This window comes from Mus pahari, chromosome 4 (genome assembly GCF_900095145.1).
Source record: "Mus pahari chromosome 4, PAHARI_EIJ_v1.1, whole genome shotgun sequence".
NCBI lineage: Eukaryota > Metazoa > Chordata > Mammalia > Rodentia > Muridae > Mus > Mus pahari.
Genome location: NC_034593.1, coordinates 35,053,710 through 35,055,867, shown reverse-complemented (window position 1 = coordinate 35,055,867; position 2,158 = coordinate 35,053,710). Strand labels below are relative to the sequence as shown.

At 39.2% G+C, this 2,158-nt stretch overlaps 1 protein-coding gene across 1 annotated transcript in view; it reads right to left on the bottom strand.

Annotated features, from left to right (window-relative positions):
• Positions 1-2,158, bottom strand: part of Larp1b (La ribonucleoprotein domain family member 1B) — a 92,523-nt gene that overhangs the window by 74,306 nt on the left and 16,059 nt on the right. The window contains 1 exon segment of the mRNA XM_021196315.2: positions 1,184-1,324. Coding sequence (XP_021051974.2) covers positions 1,184-1,324 — 141 coding nt within the window.

Genomic DNA, 2,158 nt, shown 5'->3' with positions numbered 1-2,158 from the left:
TTCAAATCCCAGCAACCACATGGTGGCTCATATCCATCCGTAACAAGATCTGACGCCCTCTTCTGGAGTGTCTGAAGACAGCTACAGTGTACTTACATAAAATAAATAAATAAAAATCTTAAAAATAATAATAATAATAATAATAATTAATAAATAAATAAATAAATAAATAAATGGATAAATAAAAACGACCTTATTTTCTTGCCTTTAATTCCAAAATTGTAATTGAAGGCAGAGGCAGGCCAATTTCTGAGTTCAAGGTCCACCTGGAATTACACAGAGAATTAGACAGAGATTGCTACAGAGAGAGCCTGTCATGAAAATAATCATAATCACCATCGTCAGCCAATTATCTTTTTAAAAAATCATCATCAAGGAAGTCAAAGCAGAGGAGCTGTTAAGACATGGTGGAGATTAAGGAGCAAACCAACTAAAGCAATGTGTAATGCCAAACCAGATGGGGAGACAGAAAGTTCTAAGAAACACTAGAAGCGGGCTGGAGAGATGGCTCAGTGGTTAAGAGCACTGGCTGCTCTTCCAAAGGTCCTGAGTTCAAATCCCAGCAACCACATGGTGGCTCACAACCATCTGTAATGAGATCTGATGCCCTTTTCTGGTGCATCTGAAGACAGCTACAGTGTACTTAGATATAATAATAAATAAATCTTAAAAAAAAAAAAAAAAGAAACACTAGAAGCCTAGAGTGATGGCACCTGTCTGTAATCCTAGCACTTGGGAGGCTGAGGCAGGAGGATCACAAGTCTGAGGTCAGATTCACAGTAAGTGCCTAGCTAGATAGTGACCTAAATAGTGAGGTCCTGTCTCAATATATCAAATAAGATATAAAATTAAGCCAGGGGATGGTGGCACACACCTTCAATTCCAGTACTCAGAAAGCAGAAGCAGGCTGATCTGAGTTTGAGGCCAGCCTGATCTACAGAGGGAATTCCAGGACAGCCAGACCTGCACAAAGAAATCTGTCTGGAAAGACCAAAAAGATAAAAGACACTAACAAGGTTATAGGCAGTTACATTGTGTTAACATTCAGTCTACTCTTTAGACATGTCCTCTGAAGATTTGTAGAATCAAAGACATGAGTCTGCAGTTTACTCTGCACAGTTCCAATGGTAAGCACTAAAGCTACCTTTGTTTGAAATCATGGCACTCCTGAAATGACACTTACTTCGTGTATCACTTTTCCTATTACTGTGCGTTGGTTTATTAGCTTCAGGTTGACATCTAGAGCTGTTCCGGGATCCAGGTCTTTCCTGGCTGTCTGGTCTCACATCATCTAAGTGGAGTGGTACCCATTTGTGCTTATTAGCTTGAAGAAAAAAACAAAATCATTTCATGATAATGTTCAGCTCTGCAATTCTAAAACCACTCTGAATTTTAAAGATTCAGAAATACCAAAAGAATTCTTTCCATTTTTATAGACTAATCTTTGATTAAGTTTGTGCAAATATTTCTCACTAGCAAGTTAAAAGCAAGTAAATTTAAAAAAAAAGATAACCGACCCAATATCCCAGGGGTTGGGAAGAGGAATTCATTAGTAAAATACTTGCTAGCTAAGCCTATGGACCCAAGTTTCACCCCCAGCACCCACATAAAAGCCAAGCCTGTAATGCCAACACTCAGGGATGAGAAGGCAGAGACAGGAAGATCCCCAGGGCTTGCTGGTCAGCAAGTTTCAGGTTCAGTAAGAGAAGTAAAACTGAGAGTAACTGGCCTCCATACACTTATGCATGCACATACAAACCACATACACATACATAAATACATAAACACACAAACATCATAAAAACAAACCTAGAGGCTTTATAGCTTCAGAACACTGAAGTAGTCATTTGTCTAGTATTAGCATAACTACTAAGTTTGTCAAAAGCATGTGAGGAATAAGTATAAGATGTTTCTTTCTTGATACAATTTTCTTTACAGACATCATATTACCGCTATTACAGACACACTGAAGACAAAAGAAGTTTAACAAAATGGCTCATGCCTGTAATTCTAGCTCCTGAGAGGCTAAGGCAGGAGGATTTCAAGTTCCATTCTGTCCTGGAATACACATCAAAAAATCTATTTAGCTGGGCGTGGGGGCGCACGCCTTTAATCCCAGCCCTTGGGAGGCAGAGGCAGGTGGATTTCTGAGTTCGAG